Source organism: Calliopsis andreniformis, chromosome 6, assembly GCF_051401765.1.
Source record: "Calliopsis andreniformis isolate RMS-2024a chromosome 6, iyCalAndr_principal, whole genome shotgun sequence".
NCBI lineage: Eukaryota > Metazoa > Arthropoda > Insecta > Hymenoptera > Andrenidae > Calliopsis > Calliopsis andreniformis.
Window position 1 is genome coordinate 12,877,975 of NC_135067.1, and position 25,096 is coordinate 12,903,070.

The following is a 25,096-nucleotide window of genomic DNA, read 5'->3' on the forward strand; positions in this document are numbered from 1 at the left end:
ACCTAACATTGCATCCAACAATGACACAGTCAGAAAAATAAAACTATACAATGTGTGAGAAGGACTTGTTCACGATCAAATATCTCGGATGAAAATCGACGCATGGCTAACGATCGATGATGAACAAGTGGCATAAGAGATACCATTTCGTTGGTGCTCGGGGCGATAGCAGGGGTACCAAGTGGTCCCGTGAAATCGGGTCCACCTCCATTGGGGCCGACGATCGCGTTACCAGTTAGGCCAAGATCAACAGTGCCGGGTCTTTGGACGTTTCTCATCGGTTCAGCGACGGGTCTACGGTTATTATCGTACACGGGCCCTTGATACTGATTGTAAGTGCCTTGGTTAGCCTGGTTATAAAACGGTCTGGGTGGTGGCCTGTTAGTGGTAGTGGTAGTGCTAAGTGAGAACACAACCTCGACCGGGCTCCTAGGTGGATCCGGTATTATCGTTCCATTCGGGAATTTCCGGACCAGCTTGCCATCCGGGAAGATACCGAATATCACGTACGGGCTGTTCACGTTCCTGGCATCGATCAGGTTGTCCTCTGGCCGCTTCCTAACTATCGTCTTGTTAGGATAGATCCCGTAGATCAAATAATCGCGGAGAGGAGCTTTGGTAGTAGAGCTCAGGCTGAAACGTGGAGCAGGTGTCATTCTGTTGCCTCCGAATCGACCCACGTATGGCGTTGTAAGAGTCTGACGAGATGGGCTGCCTGGCGGAATGGTTGTAGTCATCATCCTAGGCGTCGTTTCACCTGCCATGCTTGCTTCAGTAACGCTCCCAGTGCTTGTGTCATTCATGACATTCATGACAGATGGAACTGTCGTTGTCTCTGAAGCTTCGGTTGACACCAGATTCTCGTTTATATCGACTGTGGTGACTGGTGTCAAAACAGTTGTCTCAGACATCGATGTAATCGTGACGACGTTCATTCTTGCTGGTTCTGTCGTCACTTGTGTGCTAGTCGTCGTCGCCGTCCCTGTCGTCGTCGGTGTCGTTCCTGTCGTCGTCGCGACCGAAGGTGAAGTAGTCGTAGTGGCAGGGGATTGGGAAGGTAAAGGGGTCGAGGAATCGGATGATGGAGTGGTTGAGATACTTTCGGTCGTTTGGCCGATTCCCGAACCTGCCGTCCCTTGGGCGGTTGATGATGTCGTATCCTGGAAACGGGCAACAACAATTGGAGTTTCATTCTCGAGGCTTGGGGTCGTTGGGGAGATTGTCGTTTCGCTGGACATATTAGTAGTACGATCCATGATGGGTTCTGTGCTGGATGTTAGAAAGGATTGGTTAGTGGTAACCTCTGTGACATCCATTGAATTAACATCCAGCGTGGTGGTAGTGCGCGTGGTTGTTTCATTTTGAGCTAGCTCTGTAGTAGGTGTCACTGTGGTTTGTTCAGTGCTCGATTCGGATGATACTGATGGTGTAGTGGTGAGAATATTTACACGGGCAAGGATAGATTCGGGGTCCGTGGACACTGTAGTTACTTCAGGTTCATTAGTGCTAGTGTTCGTCATAGGCTGTGATATTGTAGAGTTAGTTAGTTCTACTGCAGCTTCAGTAGATTCGGTAACTACTTCTGTGGTTTGTTCAGATGTTTGAGGCCTAGTCGTCGTGACTAAGTTAGATGATACTAAGTCGTAAGTATTAGTAGTTAATTCGAAATTCATGGTAGATGTAGCGACTGTCGAGGTTTGTGTAGTTGTCTGTGATTGAGTCGTTGTGTCGGGGCTTGTTTCAGAACCAGACGATATTCTACTAGAAAGGGTCACTGGTGGAGTAGTTTCTGTCATAACCGAAGCAGTAGTAGACTCTATGTTTTCCATTACGGGTCCTAACGATGTGCTTTGATTTCTCTGTATAACTTCAACGTCATTGTCAGGTACACTACTTTGTGCAGTTGTAGTGGGTGCTTCTGAAGTACTTTCTGAAGGCAAACCAGTTGTGGTAAGGTCTACAGAATCCACCTCATTTTGGGAAGGATCATCGGAGGAAGTAGTTAATTCTGGCATAGCTACAGTAGTCTGTGGTGTTGTTTCTACAGTGACTGTTGTGACATCCGCAGCTTGAGTTGTACCTAATTGCTGATCTACCTCACTTTCCATTAGATTCCCTAGTCTATTACCAATGTCTGAGTTTTGAACAGACGTCGTTTCCTCAGTCTCGCTCATTCCTTCTGAAAGTAGTGTCTTGGCAATCGACATTAATTCTGTTAGTAAAGTGTCATTGGTAGAGGTAGCCAGCGACATGGTAGTCGAGTCAGTATTAGAAACTGTTTGGGTATCTTGTGTTGTTTCTAGTGGTGTGCTAGTGACTACTGAATTCATTTCATCTTGCGTGCTGGCTTCTTGAGTAACTGAACCTACTGCGCTTTGTGTAGTCATATCTTCAGCTGTTCTCAAAGCAGCTTCCGTCGTATTCGGTGGCAAGGTAGTCGTTCCCAACTCTCCTTGCGTTGTCGTTGTTTCCACGTCCTTTAATTGGGCTAGAGACTTCAAAGTATTTCTCATATCTGTATCTGATATAACGTTCGATATTTCAGTTACAGGGGATGCAGTTGTTGTAGAATCCTCCATCGGTCCTGTAGTTGACACAGTAGTTGGTAGGGTGGTTGGCACAGTAGTTGAAAGAGTGGATGGCACAGTAGTCGATAAAGTGGGTGGCACAGTAGTTGACAGAATAGTCGTATTCAAAGACGACTGAAGGCGTGACAAAATGTCTTGCGCAAAGTCTATCAATCTAATTCGAGAAGTGATCGTAGGTACCTCTACTGTGGTTGTCTCCACATCAATTATATTACTCGACACTGTTTCAGTCGTAGTAGCATCGGTCGAATTAGCATCAGTAGCTTGAGTCGGTGTCGTGTCAGACATCTCTATGGTATTACTCTCTGGATTCTCAGATGTGCTGGTATTCATATCACTAGCCGAAGTAGTGGTAACCTCTGCAGAGCTTGACGAAACTTGAGTCGTTGTAGGTACATCGGTAGTTACAGTCGAAGGAGCCAAAGAACTCGTCAGATTTTGATCTGGCGTCGCAGTGGTCGTCTCTGTGGTATCATTGGAACTGCCGCCTATTCTTGCGAAAATTTCGACATTTTTTACAGCTTCATCAATAGTCGTCGTCGTATCTGTGTTTCTCAGGAGTGATTCTGTGGTGGTTTGTTCAGTTGTGGACATTGATTCGGCATTTGTGGAAGTTTGTTGAGTAGTGGAGGACGATTCTGTATTTAAGGAAGCTTGTTCGGTGCTAGAGGAAGATTCTGTGCTTGTAGCAACTTGTTCGGTATTGGAGGGTAGTTCGGTACTGGAACCTTGTTCAGTAGACGAAGGGTTTTCGGGGGCTCCTGTGGTAACCATGGGGGTGGAGTTCCTCGTTCCCTCGGATAATTTCGGGGATAGTATGATATCCTGAACAGTGGTTGTGTCTGGGGTCTGTGGGCTCGTGGTGGCTACAGTGGGGCTTGTGGTAACATTGTTAGAATTACTGCTGATGTCGTTAGCGACAGTGGCGTTAGAGTCTACCTGAGGAACCACACCAACTTGATCTTGTTGCTGTACACTCGTGTTCCTCTGTAATTGTTCATTCCTGATGCTGGCCGACTCCAATGCATGATAGAAGGTGAGGATTCGTGGCTCACCAGGACTTGAGACATCAATAGGTGGTGCCGAACCAGAGTTCTAAAATCAAAAATTTTGTGCGTGCTGGGTGTGCTGTACATTAAATAGTGCCGAGTGAACTTAAAGGGGTGACTAAATCTTATACACAATTCCCACGTTTTCTGTGCATTGGTATACATTACTGTACAATGTATTTACATTATACGACAATTAAGATGAGTTGTCGAGTATTTGGTATTCGTTTGTAATACCTAACAATTATTCCTGCATAAATGGATTACGAAATGAAATTGATTTCACACGAAACAGTTGTACATTAGTTACATTCATTGATTTCAGTTTTGACTAATTCAATTGAATCGAGTGAGCATACACCATCTCTTGGTGGAGTTATGAACTAGCTCAGGAAGAGGAGAAACTGAGGCTGTTTTAATATACCAAGAAACACGGGTACTAGCAAAGTAGAAGTAAGCTAGAAACTCGTTCCTCAGACGAGGGATCGCTTGTACAGGCAATAGAGACTGGTTGCCCGCTCACTTTGATTTTTTCCCCTGAATCGGGATTTCTTGCAGCTGTTAATCGTCTCTCACAGAGGTCTCCAGCGATATGTCTTTTAACAACTTAGAATTATGTAAACATCAATTTGTATTTTAAATTAGTACTAATTTTAATTACTTTAAAAACTCTTAAGAAATTGACTCTATTTGTAAGTTTTTAGAAATGAATGGTACAAGTATAATGGAAAATTTGTTAATGTAAATAAATACAGCTTTAATTATTAATTTTCACTATGAGCAGAGAACAATACTTCATCGCCAGAGGTACATCTGTGATCATAAATTAGGTTTTTCTTTTTTAGCCACTTTAAACGATCTGAAACCACCCACATGTTCTAGATACAATAACATTAATACAGTTTTAAGTAAGATACATTATGCAGCATCCATTTACTTTCACTTGTACCGCTTCAAGCAACGGATCACGAAAATGTACCTATGCGCTCAGAATGTGTTCTCATATCAGAAAATGATGCCTCGTTATGTTAAACTTAAATAAGAATAATTAATTTCATCAAAGTTCAGTCACACTACTTTTATTCAGTTTTCACAAGATGCTTTTAATACATGTGTAATATATTAAAAGGAAACTTGAATAGACTGACTTAAAATATAATCAATAATACATATTGCCTATAAAATATGAAAATCTGAGTTCAGGAAAATGATCCAAGAGGATTGGTTAATGCTCACTAGTAAACATTTGTTATACGTGTATAAAATATTTTAGGACGCGCTTAAAAAGGGACGAACAACTGCATATCGCGTGAAATCCAAAACCAGTGCATTTATTACCAAAGTTATATAATATCCATATAATACAACATATGTATTATGATGAACTGAGAACCTGTATGTATTACTATATGTGAACCCCAAAAACAAATATTATAAAGACGTTAACGTTAATCACAAATTAGCAGTTAAATATTTTTTTTATTAATTTTTTCATATTATTTGTAAGTCTTTTCTGCAGTAATTTCATAACGTCTAATTATTATACTAGACGTATTCTAAATATTCAATGTTATTGTGGAGTGCTTGTATCTTTATCAAGAATACAATATTATTGTAAAATTAATAAAATACCCCTCAAAAATTATAAACAAAACTGAATAAAAAGCTATATGGAATAAGTGCAATAATTATAGAAAAATGATGTGTCACTGAAATAATAGTAGAAAGAAATGATTATTAATAACACAGTTTATCGACACATAATGTAGGGGATTAATTTAACGAAGATTATCGGAATCGATGTCATTCGAATCGAGATTTCCGGATGTAGTCGTGATGACACCAATGATATCGGTCCACGACGTTGGTGTGACAGCATCGATCTCCTCGGTTACCTTCGTGGTGAAAACCTTTTAAGCACAGAAAAACAACCACACTAACTCACTATATTAACTTCGACTTTCTTCTGCCACGTAACCTTACCTCCGTAATCATCGTCATGATCCATTTCTTTGCTACGTAGTCTTTTGTAATTCTTAATAAGAATGAAATACTTCACGGATTTCTACTTTTTTTAAACGAATTAGGTCTGCTTCATTTTGAATGCAAACGTTTCATGCATGAAATCACATTTCATTATCGTTTTAACTCGTTAAAGTTAAAGAGGAATTCTTTTTGTAACATGATGCGTTAGTATTGCATATAGGTAACTACATTACAGTGATAATGTGTCGAATATCGTAAAACTTATAAACGTATACTTAAAAGTGAAATATATCTTGGTAGGCGTAGATGTGACAATCTTACCTCTACAGGTGTTACTGGTGTGGTGGATGAACTGGTAATCGATGGCACAGTAGGTTGATAAATGTTATTCTGCTTTCTGACAAACAATTCTGCGCCCTTGTATCTCGCGCTAAATCGTGGAGGCGATCCACTCGGTGTGATTCTTGGGGCTGAATTCTGCTCACAAAAAATATTTTTTATCACTTCAAATTTAAGTATTAAGCTTGACAGACAAACCATACTCTACGATATATTCTACTTGAGATAAAGTTAAACGAAAATTAGTACTCATTTTTAAGTATGACTCATTTTCTTCTAATAAAGAGGTAAGTTCAATAGAGTAGTGTATAATTGCAAAGTAAATAATGAGTGGAAATAATAAATAATTCTTTTCTCTTTACCAAATACATTTTTTCTCAGTTCCATAAATGCTCAAATAAAACTAGCATCACTCCAAACTTTTTCACAACAATTCTACTCTACAAAAACGTATTAAATAGAAAACGAAAATGAAGATTCATTCAAGCAACACTTAGCTTCACCATAAAATCATATAGTACACCTATTAACATTTTTACAGTACTACACCTAATTTGACCCTAACACGAACAAAAATAAATTCATAAAAATATCTACTTACCGCGTTGTTCACATTGCTGTAGGATCCAGAGAACACAGGTGTCTTGTTACCAAGGGAGCTCAGCAGCGGTGCTACAGTGCTTCGCAGTTGCTCCAACAGTGTGTCATTTCCGCTGAGGAATGCACTTCTGGTAGGATTGAAGATATTCGAGTTGCCAATGTCGCCATTGCTGCCGCCGGTAATGCCAGGTGCCTGCTGAGCAGTGTCGTTCACGATGTTGAGATTAACCTGTGGTTCCTGTGGTACCGATCGAGACGACTGCGTAGAGCTCTTCAAAGTAGCATGATATCTTGGCACTCGTGGAGTGATGGCGACTCCTGTACTCTCGGTTTTGGTGGTGGACTCGACTAAGGTCGTTGGAACCTCAGAGTGTCTTCGATAAGTTGCTGTTCTAGGTCGAAACTCTTGCTTCCTCGTCGGGGTCGCTGGTCCCTCAGTCGTGGTGATCTTGACCTTGCCCTCAGTAGACTTTATTATGGACTTCTTCCTGGAGTACCTGCTGGTAGCTAGTGGTACCTTCGTAGTGAGAGTCTGTTCTTCTGTGCCATCAACAGACTTCACCTTCGTTCGTTTGCTGTAACGTGGCCTGAAGGTGGATTTGGTATCACTCTCAGTGAACCTAGGTTTCTTGGTGACGTCCTCTTCTTGCGATGATAGCGATTTCCTTTGCCCTATGTTCTGCTTGTTAGATGAGCTATAAGACTTCTTCAGAGTGGATACTGAAGTTTGCTCAGCCGTCGAAGACTGGTCCTGTGATTTACTATTACGCGATCGGTGTACATAAGGCTTCTTCGGTTTGAAGGTAGTTACTGAGTCATTTTCGCGAACTGATGCCTTGTCATCCTCCTTGGACTTCTTGCCACCGCGAAGGGCAGCGAGACGAACCTTCGTTGAGTCGACGGTGGTTGCTGACCCCTCTTCCGCGAAGACAGTACTGACAGAGGGATTCGTTGACGCATAGGACTTGGTAGTCTCTTCAGGTCTCTCCTCGACGGAGATCGAAGTGACCATTCTCTCAGAGACGATTCGTCCCTTTCTCAAGACAGACGGTCTAAGCTTGGAGGAGTCCTCGAGGCTTTTCTCCAGTTTAGAAAGTTTCGACGCTTTGTCGTCATCCTGAGAGGCCTCTGTCGAACTTCTGCGCTCCGCTGCGCCAGGATTCTCGAACTTGGCGACCTTGCTCGTCTCGTCGACCGCCGATGCTCCGGTCGACTTCGATTTGCTGAAAGAGGAGGCCGTGGTTGCGTCGAGATCATTCTCCTCGATGTTCAACTCTGGCTTCACTAACCTCCTAGCCAGCTCCAGCTTCATCCTCGATCTCTCGGCGAACAGAGCGGCGGAGGACTTTTTCACCTGAAAGGGTCGTTCAAACAGCTCCGTTTTAGGATAGTGGTAAACCGCCGCCGAGACAAAAGCCAGCTCTGGAAGCTCGAGCAGGGACTCTGTTAGTGCGCCACGGTCTCGACGACATTTCCGTCGACAGGAGACGTTCTCAAGGTCGCTCTCAAACCTTACACACACGACACGCCGACGAACGAATAATTGTACTTCGATTACGGGGAGACATATCGCGACGCCGAGTTTTTCCTACATGAAGAATAGAAGCCTGAGGAAGCGCAGAAACGAGACGATCCAGGCTGCCATTTGGCTCGTAACGAGCTCGAGCCACGATTTCACTGAACTGGACAACAACTGAAAGTTTAATCACTGTTATCAGAAACGCAAGGACGTTTCGTGTGGGTGTAGAGACAGAGAGAAAGAGAGAGAGAGAGGTAGTAGGTGATCACGACGAAGTGAACGAGACCACCGAGGAGACAGTGGCATACAAAACTAATCGACGTAACAAGCTCGGGGCTGCTGAAGCGTTCTCTATTAATCGTACTACGATGGTTATTCTACTTGTGAATCTATCTGTAGGTCCTGTGAGGAAGTATCTACTCGATAACCATCCTTTTAAGCGTCGAAGCGATTAGCTGCGGTGAACGAGTGATATAATTCTGGTTTGTTGGGGATGATTTAGAATTATGGGTCAGTCGAAGAGGAGACTGAAACGGCGAGGGAAGCTTCTTCTGTTTAATAAACATATTATCCATTTTTGCCTTACTTTTAAGAAATTACGGTCATTTTGAATACATGTCTTTCTAGATAAACAGTACAAATTTCAGTATACTGAGAAGGCAAGATTGGAAAAATGTTTATTGAACAAAAAAATTTCTATCACCATTTGCTGGACCAATCTATAGTTTTAAATCACCCTCTATGTAGTGAAAACAATTTTTCTACTTCACACAAAATTGATTCTGAATTTCAACTTGTAGATGTTATGCTACACCTTCGACAGGAATATGTATTAAGTTTAAAATCCCCATTATAGAACTCCTAGAAATACTTTGCTACATTGATTCAATTTTACCTGAACACAACTAGCAATAGAAAAATTTTATTGGACCATTTTTATCCGACATCCCTAATTTGTGATTTCTCTTTGGAAACATAAAGCTCTTGTCACGAAACCAATCTCGTTGTAATTACATGGCGGAAAGCCATTCATTTTCTCCTCGTTTGGAACAGGGGCAAAATGTATCCCAAGTTAAGAGTTCATCGACATTATAAAAAGTCACCTTTTCCTTTCCTTTCATTTCCTTTCCAATATTTCAATTCCTTTCCTGCCTTCCTCCGTCTTAAAAAATGTCTTAAACATTCAATTTACCATCAAATTAAGAACAATACGAAGAAACTGTTACTAAATCCATTGAAAGTAAATTAGAAGATTATCTATCATCGATCAAGATACTCTACTTTATCAAACACGTGTATCCTACTTATGAAGAGCTCTGCGATACAGAGTACTAGCGGAACCTCAAAATAAAACGATCAAAGAGTCGAAAGAATAAATCAGAACGCGTTACGTTCAGATATGTCAAACGAACCTTCACTTTCACCAACGGGACTCCAATACAAAAGCAATCGAACGAAAACCGAAAACCAGTTTATTGACCGCTTACGACTGAAGTTATAACCGATACACTTTTGGGTAAGTAAAACACTTGACCGCTTCTATAAACCGCGAAAATAAGAACGCTCTTGAAATTTCTTTAAAACTAGTTCCGAAAAAATTCACGGACTTATTCGGACCTTGAGAGAGCTCCTCGTCGAGGATTCGTCGCTCCTCGTGTTAAGATATCGTCCGATCCAGTCGTGTTTGGAGATCGACGATATCGTTGAAGCTGCTGGAGCACGATGATGTACCCAGACCTTTAAGGGTTCGATCCTTAGGATCATCCAAATGATGTTGATTCCATGTCTCACCAACCACCAGAAAAGCTTATTTCCGCTGACACGTTCCTTTGTTAAGCGGGCATCATTCTCCAGTCTCAATTGGTCGTCAATGATGCCAGAAGCAATAATTATTCTTATGATCCATAGCCTTCACCCAATTCGATCGTCATTATCAATCTTCACATACATCATGCTCATATATTTTACAATAATATCTTGTTTCGATCATGATCTTCTAAAACTTGAAAGAGAAAATTGGTAGCCTATCATCTAGCTGTGATATTTCTTATTGCACGTTTATTCGTGTATCGACAGATTCGAATAAATGGCTCGCACTTGAAGCAAAGAATGACAATAAGGCAGGCCAAGCACTTCAGTTGGAAATGATCGAAAGCTACTAAGAACCGACACGTATCTGTTCGGTTTCTCCTAAAAGCTGGGGGGGAAGTTCGGTCTGCGTCGGAAAATGGGTGGATAGAAGAAAGCGATGACGCGATACAAAGATTATCTTCATTCTTACGCGTCGCAATGGTGCGTCGTTTATGAACGTTAAGGGGTTCACGACTAAACTTTGTTCCGTCAAAATGACGTGCCCTGAAGCTGAGGTCTCGAGGTCGTCAGGCTCAGACGCCTTTGCGTTGTCCCTCGAGCGTAGACCAAAGATATTCTGCGGTTGTTCCTACACGAATTGTTTCAACTTCAAAATATAAAATACTGATTCCTGAACGATAAAAATACCTACGTAGCCTATCGTTTTCTAAGTATGTAAAATAATATTCAGAAATCGTGTTTTGTTAAGGTGCATGCTGATTAAACTTGTTTAGCGTTAGAGATAGTTGTAAGTGTCCCTTGTAAGTCACGTTTCGTTATTTAAGGTTTAGTCTACTTTCAAACAACGATGTCACGTCAATGATTATGTGTTTACTGTATTAGATAAACTGGTCAAGTGTAAAGCTGTAGTTTGTAGAACTAGAATAAAAGCATATTAAATGTTATTGTAATTAATAGTAGATAAAGAAACTGTTTCAGACGCTGTAAGCTGATTTTGAGGAGCACTCGGAACTCTTACCTCCAAAGGCGTTCTGGAGGTAGTTTTCGGGGCTGGTGCTTTCGTGTTCGTACTCTTCTGAAACGATACTTCTTGGTTAATTATAATAGTATGAAGGATTGTGATAACTTTTTACAGCTAAGGAAAACTAGTGGCATGTAGTCAAAACATATTTAAGAATAATAATATACAACAGAGAAAAATGTAAAGCATAAAACAGCAATATTGCAAGTAAAAGATCTATATAAATAATCGAGAAATAAATAATTGGAAAATCTACAGCCTTCATCAAAATATCTAAAAGTACTTAAATAATTAGGATATAGTATCTTCTATTATGTTCAAAAAGATCTAAGTGCATTTTAAGACAAAACCAGAAAGTTGTAATACAAAAAATAATGCTTCTTTCAATACCTCTCTGTCATAAAACCCAATTTAAGTTAATATCAAATCTTGTAACTCACCAGCTGAGTCAACCTCGCCTTAAAGTCAGGCGGATAATTATCGCTCTCGTCAGGCTCGGTGGACCCTTTGCCGATTCCAAAAGTTCTGTTCTTCTCAAAGGTCTTGTTACCTCTCCTAAAGCTTTTAGTCGTTCCATTAACAATCGTGCTTTCCTCCGTGCTTGACTGTTGCTTCTTGAAGCCTCTTCTCGTGGTAGTCGTAGAACTTTCTATCGTGGATATAATTTCAGTGCTCGTTAACTGTTCGTTCGGTGGGATCACCTCGTTCGTTTGATCTTTTGGCGAGGGTACTATTTTGGCTAGAGTCTCAGAATGATTTAAGTGACTCGGCCGCCTTCTGAGTGTCCAACCTGGATTTCCTTGATTCTGCGAGTCGTTCTTCGACGCAGTTGGTTTCTTAGAATCTTCTACATTCGGGGATCCCTCGGGTGAAGGCCTGCGACCTCTAAATCCCAGCCCATGATTAAAGAAATCCTCTTTCGCCTGTTTTCTTCCTTGATTCCCTCCTCCTCTGCCTCTCCCTCTGTTTCGACCAGACCCTTCAGACGCAGCAGTATTTATGGTTGGTCTAGCTGTTGTTGTAAGTGTTCTTGAACTAGTAGTAGTCGTAGCAGGACTTGTAGGTCTTATGGTGGTGCTCGTGACTTCGGTGGATGCTTCAGTTGAGCTGGTTGTAATTTCATTGGAGACTGTCGTATCTGGTGCAGCAGTTGTGATAGTATCTACTGTAGATGCAGGGAAAATTCAAAAATTAGATTTAATATTTAGAAGTCTTCAAATTTTTATTTTTTAGCTTTTAGTGTTAGCGATGATTGAACATAGGTGTCTTAATTTTGTTAAATGGAATTCTTATGCACTTTTATCCTCTTTACCTAAATACTTAATTTAGGCTATTTTATTTGTCTATTCGTAACTGTGATTATCCTCTGAAAAATATGACTAATACTTTCTAACAAAGAAAGCACTTCTATACCTACCCGAAACAGCAGCTGTTGTAGCATCCAACCTTGACCTACTCCTAGACCTTCCCCGAGTATCCTGATCTTGTCCACGATTTTCTGCAGGTCTGGCACCAAGATCAAGAACTCTCGATCGCCTTTCAGAGGTATTTCTGTCTCCAGGTAATTTCCTCTTAACATCTCGCTCTGACGCAACAATAGAACTGGACTTTCCACTGTTTTCAAGATTTCTACCCCTAGACCTAGGTCGTACTTCATTGGTAGAACTCTTATTAGATTCCGAGATCCTCGAACGATCTCTAGAAACTGTATTCCTCCTAGAATTAGCTTCACTCGCCTCTGTCGTTGCATAATCATTGAACTTAGAAGAGCCTCTTCGAGAACTGTTTCTAAAAGCTGGACTAGCCGACTCAGTATCATTTGCTCGTCCACGAATCTTGAACCTCTCAGAGCCAGGTCTTGTATTAGCTTTGGAAGAGTCCTTGGTATCAGATCGTCTGTTAGTGTCTATTGATTGTCTTTGAGAGCGCACGATGGATTCAGTAGTTGTATTTACTATTAAACTTTCAGTAGCTTCAACTGTCAGAGGAACGTCGACCCTGATGCTCTCAGACTCAGAGAGCAGAGGATCTGGCCCATCTATTCTTCGACTGATGGTGTTGTTCTCTCTGTTCGTTACTTTCGATCTGCCTGATCTTCCTCTGTCGCTTCTCTCTGTCGTCGATCTACCTCTACTTTCGGTTCTCTTAAAGGCAGCTGTGGTTGTCTCAATACCTTCGAACTTTTTATTATTGAACTTCCTGGAAGTAGGTAGTTGAGTCTTGAGTTCTGACGTTGTATAAGAGGTTTGAACTTTTCTGCCAGTTCTGGATCTCGAGAACTCGGTGGTTGCAGTGAAGAAAGATGGTCCTATGTCGTCTAATCTCTTAGTGACACCTGGATTGTCAGACTTCCTGTTAGACGATCTTCGAGAAGCCTCTGTTGGCGTCACTAGAGTGCTGCTTTGCTCATCGACTTTTGGTTTCGGTGGTTTGTTGTGTTCTGAAGGATGTCTATGATCATTTTTCCTGTGAATTGCTGGCTCTATTTTTTTTATGTTTTCGGAGTCTCTCTCTAAAGTTTTTTGTGGAGTATTCGTTGTTTCAGTCGCTGCAGAGACGACATTTCGCTCAGTCGTTCTAGCGGTTCTAAAATTTGAACGTCTATTCGATTCGACTTTCGCTTCCGAATTGATTGATGGTTTCGAAATGGATCCATTGTGCCTTTCGAGATGTGACGTTCTGTTTCTCGATCTGGCTCTCGAAAGTGACGAGGCTGACGTCGAAGTTTCTTCAGGAGATTTGAAATTATACCTCAGTGTGCCACGATCTTTAGTGCTATGCGCTTTGTGATCGTCGACCTAAAATTTAAACAAATTTTCTTAATATTGAAAGATTTATTTTATATCGGTGCATTGTTCGATATTTAATACTGCTTCTTCTTGTTTAGTTTTAAGTTTCTCAACAAGAATACATTTTTATCTTTCATTTCAAGGATACTGTTGCAAAATTGATACAAAATTTTGGGCCCAAGGCTCTGCAGTGTCTTTTTTTTTGATACTCAACTTTTTTTTATACAAGAACTAATCTAGATGGTCCAGTTTACCCAAAGGGTCCAATTACTTCCAGATATTTCGTGAATTCAAGGTGATCCAGTTGTTAAATGCATTCGTTTCCACGACAATGATCCTACATCCAGTCACCCTTCACATTTAATTCTTCTTTCGATAAAATCTGATTTTTCGTATATAACTTTGTATAATGCAACAAATAAAATTATATCCCGACAACTTTTGATAGAATAACAAAAAATTTTTGCAATTCTAACAGCTGAAATCTTGATACCTTGAAAATCGACCTGCACAAATTACTCGCATCAAAATCCAGCTGTATAAATTACTCGCTCAAACAATAATCATTCACGCTATATCTCAAGTGAAACTTCTGATTGCGAACACATTAAAAAATTCTTTAAATAAACGACCCCCCGAGCAACCCATTCGAAAACACTTTCAGCTTCGTTCGTACATTCAAATGAATTCAAATGTATGCACTACGTTACCTAATTCCTCAATTAATGTCTGAATAGCCATCTCGAAGCCGATAAACAGATAATAAATCATTAATCAATATACCATACAGTTCCACATTCATCCATGGTCAAACACAGCTCAACGAGACGTTTGCATACTGTATTAATTAATGGAAGCAGCTCAGCTTAAGATGCATCTGAACACAACAATCCCATTACCTATTTCCATCATTCATGTTGCCTACTTTCATCGCCTATGGTCATTACGACCACAACGCGACGGTTTCTCAAGTGAATGGACGTCCACTTGCATTTCTAACGCGTAAGTACAATCAACGCTCCTTTCGCAAGTGGCGTCATGAAAACGTCCAACATCATTCGCGGCGAAACACCTGTGACGTTACAGGTGAACTCCAATGAGGCATTAATTGAATGTAATTGGTTCGAGAATAAGGGGAAAAGTTCTGTCATGCAACGACGTTAAAGAACAAGCACCGAGAGTGATCTCTGTGCCGATGCACTGGAATTAAGTTCTCCGAGAACTGAACGGATAATTAGAACGTTGATCGAATGGAACAAGAAAACGAGATAGCAGTGTAGTAGTAACGTAGTTTCTAGCTGGCGTGTGCCTCATCGATCACCGGAAGCGCGATCTGAAAGGAAGGAGCAAAAGGGACATCATCGACTTCCTTTGAAACGATACTGACCGAGGTGAGACGAGAAATAAAAAGAAGAGATTTGCTAGATTATTACCTCACCAGGAAGAGGTAGAATGAACAGAGATTGATGGAGGATAAGATGGAAAGCAATGGTCAAATGTGAGCAGAAAATGTGTTGACCTGTTCTTAGATTTAGTTCTTAGATTTAATGGAATCTTGCGAGCGTTTTGTGAGACTTGTTTCCTGGTATTCTATTCTTCTACGATTTAATTTAGTTTGTAGAAAAGGTACTTAATAGAAAACTTAAAGACCTACTCTTAGGTTTTCAGTAGTTATAAATATTGCCACGATTTTATTACATTGTCGTTACACAAGCGAAAAGATTAAGTATCAATATGATTAATATACTACTAAATAGCAATGAGAAAAAGTTTTAACTTAAACTACTTTCTTATTTTTGGCATTAATTTTCGCAATGGTTATTAAAAGATTTAAGTTTCTCTTACGTTGAGAAATTAGAACTGAATTAATTAAGGCATTGCTTTAGTCTAATATCATTCTAGTCAATCGAATCTTAATCAAAATTCTGACAATAGAGAGTCGACTACATCGATCAATCATTCATTCACTGTTCCTTGTGAAACAGCAAAGGAATAGTAATTAGTCGATTATTCGCAAGGACTGTGATTAATGTGAATACATAGTAATAATAAGATTCGATGAACAGATCGACTAATCGTTGATCGTTGACAATAGCTAATGAACTTTGCTAAGCAACGTTCCGTCGTTAAAGCAGATAACCGATACTCATCTTAAATTATGGGTCGTCTGTGTCTATCGATTGTAAACGACGTTAAAACGGTTTCATGACTGCGCTGACTGGTCTTCGATAAGTGCATCTAATAGGTGATCGTTTAATTTATTAATTCATTCAAGACGATCGAATTAGGTGACTTGCTAATGTTTGTCCTGTGATCTGCTAGATGAAAAGTTCGTAGATGCGAGAATACTAGATTTTCAAATTAGAAAATGACAAGTAATTTTTTAATTTGAGTTGAAGATTGCTTTGTGAAGCTAATTTGTTTAATGATACTCTAAATACTTATTTTGTAACCAATACGAGAGTATCAAATAATATAACTAGAATTAGAAGTGAAACTACTACACCATTCTTAGGAACAGTTGTGCAACAAAATGATAATACTAATACAGACTAAAGCAAAACATTGTGACACATCTCGTAACTATGTCACGTAACAAGTACAGGAACTTAATTTCTCACTATCAAACTTAGTTAATTTTATTTACACAAAAACCAGTTCGAACATTCAGGAGATAAAAAATTATTACCTGTGTATAAAATTGTTTTACTAGCAGTACTTGATAGGAATTGAGACAGCACAAGAATAGGGACCACCCTTTTTCCCTAGACTCGATTTTTTACGTATTTTCCACTAGGAATTAAGAAAAAAATGAGAAAGGACGGAGCTAAGAAATAGATTATTAATAACCCTTGCTTAAATGTCAAAATATGCATAAATTTACAGCATTCCAACCTTAAAATGGGTTCCCATTCCAAATGAATTTTACTTTATTTTCATTTTTTACCAACTAGCTATTAACACACCATGCATAATCACATTGTTAACACATTCTCGTCCGATGACCCATCCATTGAATCAAAGGATAGCCTTCCTCATTAGCCAGACACAACACGTGAGTAATTTCTTATCTAAAAAGACTGTTATGGATCGCTGAGGACAGTCTTGGTAAAATACACTATTCCTGAATGTGTTAAGAAGCGTCTGCAATTATACTAAACCACAAGAATCTAAACTTCTACAAAATTGATATCCCCAAGATTATTGATCAGCACCCAAAGTATAGCAACAGAGACTTCTACAATACTCTCCTATATCAGTACACAAAATAGTAAGAAAACAGTACGACTGCTTCTCTCGTTACCTACACAGAGTTAAGCAAGTGTCCTCCCAAGGAGGGGGAGGCCGAAAAACCGCATTTACCAAAGAATTCTTTGAACTGCCCCAAGACCCGGTTCTCCCCAGTACACCTTGGCGTTCTAGTTTCATTTATCCTTATCCACCCAAGAGACACACGAGTCGAATCGACGCTGCTGAAAGTAAAAGTCGGTGTTTCACGTCACGTTACCTAGTCAAGCATGCAGCCGAAGTCGAGCAACCTTAAAGCATGCCTCGCTGAACCGCTGAACGCCGCGGTCAACTACTGTAAATAGAACTGCAAAATAAAGTCCCCGTAGAGTTTCCCAGGAACGATCCAGCCCCTTTTTGTCGCACTTTTGTCGGCGCGATTTGAACTCAAGTAGAACGAATCGAAAAGCTCGACGTCCGCCGACTACCGACGTCCTTCCGCGAGAGAGTCGATCGACGAGGCAGAATCTCGCGAACAGCCGTCAGAAGGCTCATCGATCCCTTCACTTTAACGTGAAAGGAGATTTTTAATCAGCTGTGCTGATAATGGGAAGCATCGGTCTTATGATAACCATAAATGCACTTTCGCGAGATGTGTTTAGATGCTCTTCCTAGTTATGCTTCGGTGGTTTCAGTAAAAGTGGAGGAAAATCGTAGTGATCTTTGGACCACTGTAGAATGTTATGTCAGATACTATGCCTATAATAAAAGGGCCTATTCAGGTGGAGTCATAGTTCACTGAAGAGCTTATAATGAAAAATTTGTACCTACTTTTTTATCTGGAAACCCTCTGAGTGTTGGCAGCATTTATTCTTAATGCTGTTAACACTCATTAGAGGATTTCTAGTTAAACCCTGTATGTAGGTTTAAAATATGACGAATGTGGCAAGTGATATTGAATTATTCTAAAATATGAATCAAGACGATATAACAAGGCACGTGCCAAAATATTTTTACTCTTGAGAAAGTAGTGTCTTATTATTGCCTTATTTATTATGAATTTATTTTACCACAAATTTGAAATAAATATGTCAAGTAATTAAGATCCTTGAAAGTTTCACAATTTTAATTACGTAAGTACTAGTTTCCGCTGAAAAATCGTAGAACTCAAAGGACAATTATCATACGAAATAATATTAGGATATTGATATCAACCAGGTTGCAATTACGTCTGTGCTCGATTTCGAAACACGGAACAGTGCTTTTCTCTGTTTGGCGCAACTTAGTCAGAAGGGAACAGATCGAATCTACATACTGTAGGCGTGCATATTCGCGAAAAAGTGCATCTGGCTGGCAACGGTGAGAGGTTAACTCAATACCTTCAATCTGTATCGTTATCAGCACCATCTGTTCGTTGGAAAAATTATTGAGTTACCTGTTAGTGCAGTTGCATTACGTTCACCTCGATCCCGAAATCGAGGACACATTGTTCGATCCCCAAGGTCGGCATGTTGCAAAATTTGAGTGCATTTTCTCATCATTTACATTTACAACAGTGTACACAATATTGTGAAAATTTCTGCATACTAAAAAGAACTGGATTTACATGAACAGCTCTGAGTAATATAGGATTCTATGCAAATAGTAACTTTAATAGAAATGCAAAGAAAATTGTCTGAATACTAATAGACTCTGTCATTAACTGAAGCAACCAGTGAAATAGCAGTGGCTACTCACATACAGTATGATTAAGAATAATACGATAAAAATGCTGTATAATTACTGCATTAATATCAATTTAGGCACTTTATTACGGTACCATAATTTATATAATTTACGTCCTCTAATCAAGAGTCATTAAAAAATACATTATTAAAAGTACACAAATATAAATTACATGCATCTCTGTCAGTACGGAATCCACGTAGCATGAAATTAAATAATTTCCCTTTGCTATCTACTTTTTTTCTACAACTATCATTATGCCCAAGATTTGAATAAAAAGTTTCTTAATCCGTAGCGCATAATGTGTTTCCTCAAAAAATTAAAAGCCATGTAATCAAACAGTCTTTTGCATTACTTCCATTTGTAGCGCAACACGTAGTACTTAATTATTTCTTTACTTTCATGCAAGGAAGAGTGTAACAGACTGTAATCGTGACTTTCTTCTGTAAGAACCGAATGTATGCAACAATGATGATCCTTGCAGCATCGTTAACTCTACTACGTAATTACAAATCTGCTGTTTACTTACGTAATTGGAAGATACGAACTAGAACCCCTGCTTGTTAGGGAATCTTCGATCGAACTCTCACCCATTGGCAATTACACACACATCCCCTATGATTATGAACATGCGACGGAATGTGTAACAGTACAGCAACACGAAATGCCAACTAGGTAGAATTTGAAAGGCTCGAGATTTCACTAGACAAAATCTATGAACTATAATTTTAATGTGAAAGGAAGAGTCACTTGTGTGACTCTTGAGTGGGCCTTGTGTGGGCAACACTCAAGGATTATAAGATGAAACTTGATTTAAGTAAAATTTCAAAGTTACAAATAATAAATTATTGTCGAAAAATAATGCAATATGTTCTTTAAAAAAAATTTGGAATAAATGATAAATTAGCTAGTATACAGAAAGTATTCTTCTGTTCCTAATACTGACTTCATTCTACCAATCTTTAAAACTAGTTCCTATTACAGAAGTTTGTAAACCTTCGTCCAATGAATTATGAAAGAAATGAATAAAGAATGAAATTTTTTGCACCTTTTGTTCGACTCTACAGAGTGAGTCACGCAATTTGACGATCATATCTCTTACCCGATTACTAACAAAAAACATTGAATACTAATATATCTAACTTCCTGTAAAACTGCTTATTTCGTAAATGTATAATGATACATCGACGATAATATTAAGCTAACTAAATATTCAGTACAAATTTCTCGATCCATTCGATTCAGGAATAATCTAAAGAAAGTACCCTGCTTAGATGTTCTACAACTTACTAGTGCACCTTGTAACATGTTCTCTTAATTACCTCGCTTCGAATAACAACTAATTTCTATCTATACAAATAAACTTGAACTCCAATTACATCAAGATTCTTTTTTACAGACTCAGTCTGCGATTATATCACTTCTGGCACCTACATTCCACCAGTTCTTACCGAAACCTTACATAAATATCGAAAGAGATATTTCCAGGATAAAATACATCTCACCAAATGTCTAGAGAATTAGGAAAAGTCTAAGGTTTTGATACTCTTGATTACTCGCGAAACCCCCAAGATTTTCGAGGCAAAAACCTCCCGCCGAATGCCTGCGATGCAAGACGATTTCTAAACCAACATTTCTCCAGTTCCTTTCGTTCGATACTCCTCGATCGATACTCTTACGTATCGTCAATGTAGCAGCGCACTCGTGCGTAATATCACGCTGTGTAGAATTATTGAAAAAGCGTGTTACGGTGACGGCGGTGAGAGGCTGTTTTCGTTTCCACGAAGGTAGACCGCCTCGATGATGCCTGGCCAACTTAGTCACCTTATAGGTCTCTCTAAGAACAGTGTCCTTGGATTTCGACAGGACTCTCCTCTACCCACTGGTTTGCATCTGAATTTTTCAGCAAAGATACACTTTCGCCACTTGACTCCCAACGCTGACCGAATCCTCTTTTAAATCGACGACTAATCGTCCCAAGCTTTTTGCCCATCTTGACTGCGAAATAGCCAGAGCCTAGAGATTGGTCGAGTCCAGAGGAACGATTATCACAGATTCCCTGGATGATTATTCTATCGGTGGGAACGTTTGATTAAGGGATGTGAATTATTCATGGAATTATTAGTGATTTTCCCCGTCATTTGACTCCGTAATCGGAGCCACTCCGCGACTTTTGTTGGTGCAATGATGAGAAAATGATAGCGAGTTTACGGATCCTCGCTGGTCACGAGTAATCAAATTTCTCAAACGAATTTCGAGACTCGACTACTGACGATGTTGCATCCTCTTCTTGGTTCATTTATGCCGAGCAATTTGCATTTCTTGGAAGCACTGATACAGGGATTGTTATATATTGTGGAGGAGAGAAATGTGAGTGGCCGTGTAATTGAGGAGGGCGGTACCTCTTATTTCGTTGGAGGCGAAGGATGATAGGTTTTTTTACGGTCTTATTTTGTTTCGTAAGTGCAATAATGCACCTACTGAAAATACCTTGAGTGCGAATATGGTTGTCTTTGGGTCGACTATCTACTTAAATATCTATTCAAATCTTCCAGTATTCAAGTCTTCTGTATTCAAATTTTTGAACCTTTAGTGTTCTATCTAACTTTTCTAGGTCCTCAAGTCTTCAAGTCCTCACGTTCTCAAGTCCTCAAATCCTCAAGTCCTCAAGTCCCCAAGTTTCCAAATCCTCAAGTCCTCAAGTCCTCAAGTTCTCAAGTCCCCAAGTTCCCAAATCCTCAAGTACTCAAATCCTTAAGTCCTCAAGTACTCAAGTCCTCAAGTCCCCAAGTTTCCAAATCCTCAAATCCTCAAGTCCTCAAGTCCCCAATTTCCCAAATCCTCAAGTCCTCAAGTCCTCAAAAGTCTTCAAGTCTGTAAATTCTCAAATCCTTAAGTCTTCAAGTCTGTAAATTCTCAAGTCCTCAAGTCTGTAAATTCTCAAATCCTCAAATCTGTAAATCCTCAAATCCCCAAGCCATGTTCCCAAGTTCCCAGTTTTCAAAAATATATAATATAGTCTCCTAAAAAGTCGGATGTTTCAAATAAAGAAATGTCAACTTGACAAAAAGAACCTTCATAATCCTTCTCAGAAGCTAAATCAGCTTGAATATTTATCGACAACTCCCAAAGATAAATTGACAGAAACGAGGATACACGGAGATATTTCAACGAATCAAAATGAGAATAACAAAACAAGTTGACCTAATTATAAATTCAATAAATTGTAGGCGGATTGCGTAAAAGCATGTGCTAAAAATATTGATCTCCTTATTGGAAGGACTTCAGCAACTGATAAACCTTAATGTCTGCAAACGTGACCATCAAAAACTGGTTCGAAAAGTGAAGGTGTGGTTTTCTCTTCTTGGCCCTGTAAGACAACCCATGAAATCCTCTCACGTTGAATTCCTTGCATCCACGTTTCGTAACACAATTTTTCAACAGCTTCTGTCACCTACCTACTTCACACACGTGCATTCTTTTTTGGGAAAGTTTATCATTCTCAACTGATAATCCATTTTAACGTAATAAGTCAAAATGTGTTCGCTAAAAAAGAGACTCAAATACTAAAGTACTTGGACTCACGACATCGCAATTTTTATATAATTTAGACTTTACCGTTACACGATGATCCACGCTCTGTAAACTGACTAAACGTACCCTGAACTCGTCCACCTAACAACACTCCACACGCAATGTGCAATTGACTGTTACAATGATACGCATAATAAATGTAGAACAAGTCAAAGTTCTTGTCAAACGGTTATGCCGTGCATCTGCTCCACTTTCCTAAATTACATACTATCCTGAACTCGAGCGATTTCTCGATGAATCTTTTACCATATTTTCAAGTGATCTCCTCGCTACAAATACCAACAAACACGACGACGAGGATCAGATTGAATGTCAAGAGAAAACCTAGATCCGAAAACGAGTTTTGCAGTTAGTCGCATTCGATCGAAATCATCAGCGACCTTTAACACAATTTCGAACCGCAAAACCATACGACGTCAGCTTTCTACTAAGCCTCAGGCAGAACGAGGTCCTCTTCGTCATTTTCCTACACACACAACATGTGAATCATAACAGGACCAACATCGCCTACTATAACCTCACGATTACACAATGGGATGATCAAAATTGCTAAGTTAATGAAGAAATCGTGTGAAAGATGAAATTTCCTGTTTCATGGTCCGACCACTTTTTTGAATACCAAAACTTGAGATATTTTTTTTTTATTGATGCCAGTACTGCACCTAGTTTCGGTCTGACTCAATTCTTGTAAGTTTTTCTCATTTCTTAGGCTATTTCTCATTACGTTTTGCAATCTTGCGAACTTAAAGCTAACAGAAATTATGCGTAATTTAAAATTTGCAAGAAATATGTAGAATTCTTTTCCAACTGAAAAAAATATGTTAGGAAATTGCACCTGATTCTACATAATGGAAAAACAATAAAAAAAAGTATTTGCATTCACGCAGAATGATTAATCTTGTAATCAGTGCAATGGAAAGTTAAGAATGAAACATTAAGCAAGATTCCCATTTCAATATAAATATAAGTTCGAACGATCGAAGGACGTTCGTTTAGAGCGTAAAAAATTTAACAAGGCGTGAGCAATACGCTGTATAATTAGCGTGATTCGACTCTGTATTGTAAGATTTCTCTCCAATCGAATTCTTTTTTGTGCAACTCTGTATAATTTTTTTTAAAGATCTACCAGTCATTCTGAATGCAATTTTCAAAATATTTTTTATGGTACGAAATAAATTCCTAGAATTAAAACGTAATGATATTTCTTACACAAATTTGAATCTACTTTCTATAGTTGACAGACCTCCGCTCATCATTTACTTTTATAACACAGCAACATTTCACAAACTGTGCAAAATAGCATTCGTAGAAATCGAAAGAGAAAGCAAGATTTGCATCCATTCGGACTCTGTTTTCGTTTTAGGCTTCTGTGAATGGCCAGAAGGAATGATTCAAAAACGAAAGGGAAGAATTCGGTTCAGAAGTCGCATCATGCGACTACTTTCAGTTTAACTATCACTTCCGAGACAGGACTTCCGACTTTCTTCTGAAATCCTCGTAAATTGTAATCATACGACAAGAATTTTAAGTAACGACATCATTAAGAAAACCCATGATTCCTAATCTGTTCGTTGATCTAGGCTGTCGTATAATCTTTATTTAAAAAACTATATAATTTTATTGATGAGACATCCTCCGATTTGCAAAATATATCTGCACTGACTCTTCAAAAGAAAAAGCTGACTCGTTATAGGAAAAAGTTATTCCAACTTTTATGAAGAACGCTGCAAATTGCTCTCTTAAACCAGACACGTTGCTATGAATTATGCAAATACCAACGTTAGTATGAATTATGCAAAACGCGATTCATAGGTCGTTCCTAATTCAAATCCCATTAAATTGGGTTAAAGATAATCATGAACTTATGAATTGTAAAACTGAACGATGTCAATATTGCAATCTTTAAGAGTCGTTCTGTAACATGATATTACAACGTCTTCCATCGTTGGATGTTGCAATCGACAATTAGCCTGATTAGGTAGTACGTAAAAATGTGTGTCACCATTGACAGAAACAAGACAACGTATCGATTCTTAGGACCTCGATTGACAGTGTTTAGATTAAGATCTGATATAGAACTCATTTATCTTACATGAGACGTCTATACAAAAAATAAATTGCAATACTAAATTGAAATATATATACTTTATACTAAGATTCGAAATTTTTTTCTACTTGAACACAAAAGTTAGATTAAGAAATCTAACGCAAGATTTCTTAAACACAGAAAATTAAAGATACTGAGGAGGAAATATTAAACTACCCTCTGTAAAATGCGTAACATGAACGAAAATACTTCTTTCATAACGCATGGTTGCATAAGTATCGAAAACTAGTTGAGAAGTGGATCAACTTAATTACAGAGAGTTCACTTCGGAGAGAAACCTTCAATGCCGAAGGAATAATTACGAATTATTTTTCCGGGTTTCGACTGTTCATATCTTCAAAAAGATACAAACACTTTCGAGATTTAATCTGTGTTTTCAACTTTTAGAAATTACTGTAACGGAAAAGAAACGAACGTGCTAAATAATTAAGATTCATAAACAAATTAAATGTAATAAAAGAGGAAGTGAATGCGATTAAGAAAACCGAATACAATAACCAAACAAATTAAAAACGACGAGAAAGAACGATTAGTATTGTTCCTGGAAAAATAGAACTGAAATTAAAGGAAAATCGCGAGCTAGTTCGCGTGATGCTGAAAAGATTGTTTATTCAATTGTACCTAACACTTGTACAATGCCATAAAAGAAAGAATTCATAACAATGAGAGAAAATACGGAAGAATGCAGAAACAGTATCAAACAATTGATGTGGATCGCCTTTACATCAGCCCCTCGTTG

General features: G+C 39.0%; 2 protein-coding genes across 5 annotated transcripts in view; both read right to left on the minus strand.

The window, feature by feature from the left end:
* LOC143180714 (uncharacterized) overlaps nt 1–25,096 on the minus strand; it is a 43,959-nt gene that overhangs the window by 8,979 nt on the left and 9,884 nt on the right. For 3 of the 4 annotated variants that reach the window (XM_076380649.1, XM_076380648.1, XM_076380647.1), the window contains exons 2-6: nt 12,332–13,712; nt 11,355–12,079; nt 6,564–7,916; nt 5,945–6,100; nt 144–1,160 (exon numbers count right to left, since the gene is read on the minus strand). In XM_076380649.1, coding sequence (XP_076236764.1) covers nt 144–1,160; nt 5,945–6,100; nt 6,564–7,916; nt 11,355–12,079; nt 12,332–13,712 — 4,632 coding nt within the window. The remainder of the gene's footprint in view (nt 1–143; nt 1,161–5,944; nt 6,101–6,563; nt 7,917–11,354; nt 12,080–12,331; nt 13,713–25,096) is intronic. The other variant, XM_076380650.1, reaches the window with a different exon arrangement.
* LOC143181036 (uncharacterized) lies at nt 1,240–3,792 on the minus strand. Its single transcript, XM_076381220.1, has 3 exons — nt 3,769–3,792; nt 1,311–3,683; nt 1,240–1,269 (listed from the first exon to the last, which is right to left on the minus strand). The coding sequence occupies exons 1-3, from the start codon at nt 3,790–3,792 to the stop codon at nt 1,240–1,242; spliced, it is 2,427 nt and encodes an 808-aa protein (XP_076237335.1).